General features: G+C 26.4%; 1 protein-coding gene across 1 annotated transcript; it reads left to right on the top strand.

Moving 5' to 3' along the window:
• The first annotated feature begins 1,086 nt into the window (after positions 1 to 1,086).
• On the top strand, positions 1,087 to 3,609 carry LOC126659677 (basic blue protein-like). The gene is made up of 2 exons (XM_050353002.2): positions 1,087 to 1,349; positions 3,090 to 3,609. Exons 1-2 carry the CDS (start codon positions 1,175 to 1,177, stop codon positions 3,287 to 3,289), a joined length of 375 nt encoding a protein of 124 aa, XP_050208959.1. The 5' UTR covers positions 1,087 to 1,174; the 3' UTR covers positions 3,290 to 3,609.
• Positions 3,610 to 4,233: the final 624 nt, after the last annotated feature.

Raw genomic sequence — 4,233 nt, 5'->3', positions numbered from 1 at the left:
TATACCCACAGTATACACCGTATGTTTGATATTTTTTTTTATTTTTTTGTACTTTTGTAAATATTATTAATATTTTTGTAAATGAAAAAAGTAAACATGTAGTTTTGTAATTATTTTCATTTTTTTTGGTAAATGGTGTAATTTCCTCTTAAACATAAATAAAGAGGACAAGAAACTTAGACTTTGCAAAAACTAGATTAATTTGCTCAACTACTGTCATAAATTCTATCCTCATAAAGTTCAAATGCTGAATAAAATTAGCTGTTTTATGAAAATTGAATTGTTGACCGAATCGGGTGAGCCAGCAGTTGTATCGGTTTAATCATTTAGATTGGTTCAACCAAATGATCCGATAAATTAAAATTTAGGCGAGACATATTTAAATTCATGCACTAGTTTAAAATGAATTCCTTCACTATAATTTGTATGCATTGAGTCATTGTTCTTTTAATTTTATAGACATTGGGTCTTTAGTCACAAAAAATATTAACACAGACCGAAAAACCGATGGAAAAACTTACTTTCAGCAAAAATAAAAATACAGGAATCCGATTTAAAAAACTTATTATGAAAAATTAATTTATAATAATCGCACTAACGGCACATGGAGCACACATACTAATTAATTTTCGTGACGGAAAGAACTAATGTCCACAAAATTAAAAAGGCAGGACTCAATTTTAACAAATATACATGGAGGAGCCAATTCAAAAAATATAATAGTGCAAAAATTTAAATATATATATTTTATTTAAGATTTAATTATCTACCGTATATTATTTTAACCAGTATAAATTTTGGTCAAACTGGTCGAAATCAATCAACCTCCGAGTCTAATCAAATTTTTCAAGTTTAACCCTCTTTTGAACGAAGCAACCATTAATTCAGATCGAACTAGTCTTTGTCCGGTCGGATTTTTAAAACACTACAATTAATATCTTTTTTTAGTGTCACCCCATGTCACAATTTCTTGACAATGTTCAAACTAAAAATAATGAGACTGACCAAACCCACATTAACTTAGTCTCAAAATCTTGAATACAATAGACCCCACAATCACTTATCAACAACCTCTATTAAAAGGCTCATCTTCTTCACTCAAATTCCTTACTCCACTAATAAAACTTAAACCTAGCTAGGGTTAATTTAGTTAGATTGGATCAAGAAAATTTTAATGGCTGCTCAGGGAAGAGGCAGTGCAATGGTGGCTATGGTGGTGCTGTTCATGTTGATTTTCCAGTTGGAGATGGGTAGTGCTGCAGTTTATACTGTTGGTGGTGGTGCTGGTTGGACCTTTAATCTTGCTTCTTGGCCTAAAGGCAAGAGCTTTAGAGCTGGTGATATACTTGGTATGCTCATTTTTATGCCCTAATTTCTTATTTTCATTTTCACTAATATTTTTTTTTAACTGAAATTGTAGTCAAAAAATCAGGAATCGCACCCGAGCATTTCAACTAGTATATGATCGACACCTTTTTATTTATTTATCTTTTTCTATTAGATTCACTTATATTTTAAATAATTAAGTTATTGGCATATTTATTTATGTAAATCTAGATCTACACAAATCACCAATTCAACCATCGATATGACTTCGATTTGATTTTTAATTTTTTTAGTAAAATATATTTATCTATCCACAAATTTGGTCATTTTATCATATATATAATTTTTTTGAAATCTTACCATATATGTTATTGTCTTTTATAGCTTTCTCAAATATATCCATATTTCTATTTAAAGAGGATGTGTTAGATGTTGTATGCACCATATAAGGTTAACTTTATACACATAAATAAATAGTATCGTGTCACATCATATCTAATTATAAGTATGTAAATGTCAAAAAGATAAGGGTAAATATGAAATAATTTTAAAAATATTTATTAAATAAACTAAAATGATGAAAAGATATATACATCTTGCCTTATTTTCTGATTCTTTATGACTTATCTAGTATTACAGTTGTCTTTAATAGAGTGAGGTATTAAATTTGAAATTTTGTACCTAGTAATAAATAAAAAAGTCTAAAAAAGAGAAATTTTTATATAAACTCGGTCCAACACGTTATCTTTAGACTAAATTAATCATATCATAACACCTTATTACAATGAGGGTATTTTTATAATATCATTATTTAAAAGTGTATGCAAATAACAAATAAAATTACAAAAATATTCTTATTTTAATGAGGTGTTATGATATGACTGGCTTATTATAGTAGATTTCTATAGGAGATTTTCTTTTATTATAAAAAAAATACATAAATATATTCTTAACGTTCAACTCTGGGTGGGTAAACATATATATATATATATATATATATATATATATATATATATATATGAGCTTCTTTAATTATTATTTTTTAAAACTCAAATGCACCCTCCAATTTTAAAAAGATTAAATTATTCTGACACATCCCTGACATATAGTATAATTTCCACTTACATCTTTTTTATTTTAGGATGGATTAATTGTAAATTCATAAACGAACTTTACCCTAATTTGTAATTATAACATAAATTTTGAAACTTGGCAATATTAGTAACCAACTTTATACTTTTAGCAAATCGATACACCAAACACGAAAAATACTAACATAGACATTGTAATATAATGCCATGTGTCGTTGCGTGATTGGTCGGTGTACCAATTTGCCAAAAAATGAAAGTTGGTTACTGACATTGCCAAGTTTCAAAGTTTATGTTGTAATTACAAATTAGGATAAAGTCCGTGTATGCATTTCCACTTTCATCCTTTTTATTTTAGGATCAAACGACATGTCATTCTTGAATTTCATTTTCGTTAGAATTTAATCCTTCCGTTTAGCATTAGTCCGCTAATCAAAGGACGTAACGAATAAAGTTAAATTTGAGTTTAAGAATTAAACTTATTAGGTACAAGAGTATTAAAAAGGAACAAAAAAGGAAATCTTTTTTCTGAGATAAATATTGTGGGTATTTTTTTTTTTGATGAATGTTGTGGATATTATTTGCATCATTTTTCTTTACTTATCTTTACTAATAAAACGTTTTAAAAAATTAATAATTCCACATTGAGTATTAACTAAATAATTACCTTTGCAGTTTTCAATTACAGTGTTGGAGCACACAATGTGGTAGCAGTGAACAAGGGTGGCTATAATTCATGCACAGCTCCGAAGGGTTCCAGATCTTATACATCAGGCAAAGATAGAATTAAGCTTTCCAAAGGACAAAATTTCTTCATCTGCACCTTCCCTGGTCACTGCCAAGGTGGAATGAAAATAGCCATTAATGCTATGTGATCATATTACAATATCTAATCAAGGGTCAATCTGGTCCCTAAATTTGCGGTTTAAAATCGAATAATTCACTTTCGCCCATTTAGATCAATTAAGGACAATGTTTTTTATTTTTAGGTCAATTAAAGATCATATTATGCAATATGAACAAGTTCAGGAACCGTGATAGTCGAGTTTTGTTCTTTATTGATCCAAAAATACCATCATGGCTCTTCTGGGATTTTTGTATCTTGCTTCTGTAATATTTGTATTTCTCCGAGCTTTATATTTTTGTAAAACTAATTACTATTAGATAATAAATTTTTGTGTTTGCTTCATGTCAATCTTTTTTCCATCTTCATGTCAATTGATTCGTAGGAAAATATTTGTTTGCGAACTATTCAAAAGCATCAGAAAAATCTAAAAACAATTATGTTTTTAATGTGTGTAGAAATTTTTCTGTCGAAACTATAATTTTTTAAAAATATTTACAAATTACAAAACTATCAAACAACACACACAATATTTTAATCACATAAACTCATGATCTTTTTATGCTTTTTCATTGAAACTGAATATGATAAAAAAAAATATAAATTTCACTATGTCTTTTATAGTTAATGTACATCATTCACTCATGATACAATAGATTTTAAGTTTATTTTACGTTTACTTTTATTTTTAATATAAACTTAATTTTAACTTGTATAATTTCTTTTATTTAATTTTAAACTAATTAATAATTATTTATAAATAATTTTTAGTTGAAATGGTATATATTTTCTAATATATGATTTAAGTATTTATTTTTAATTTATATAACCTTTAATTATTTTAGTTTTTGTAGCATTTATTCATTTTAGCGTTATTTAATTTATAAAAGTAAATTATTTAAATTTAAATAAAATTAATTTTCCATTTTTAATTTATATAATATGTCATTTATTTTTACTTTTATAATATTTGTT

Source organism: Mercurialis annua, linkage group LG8, assembly GCF_937616625.2.
Source record: "Mercurialis annua linkage group LG8, ddMerAnnu1.2, whole genome shotgun sequence".
Classification (NCBI taxonomy): Eukaryota; Viridiplantae; Streptophyta; class Magnoliopsida; order Malpighiales; family Euphorbiaceae; genus Mercurialis; species Mercurialis annua.
Note: the sequence above shows the minus strand (reverse complement) of the source record. Positions and strands in the feature narration are given on the sequence as shown.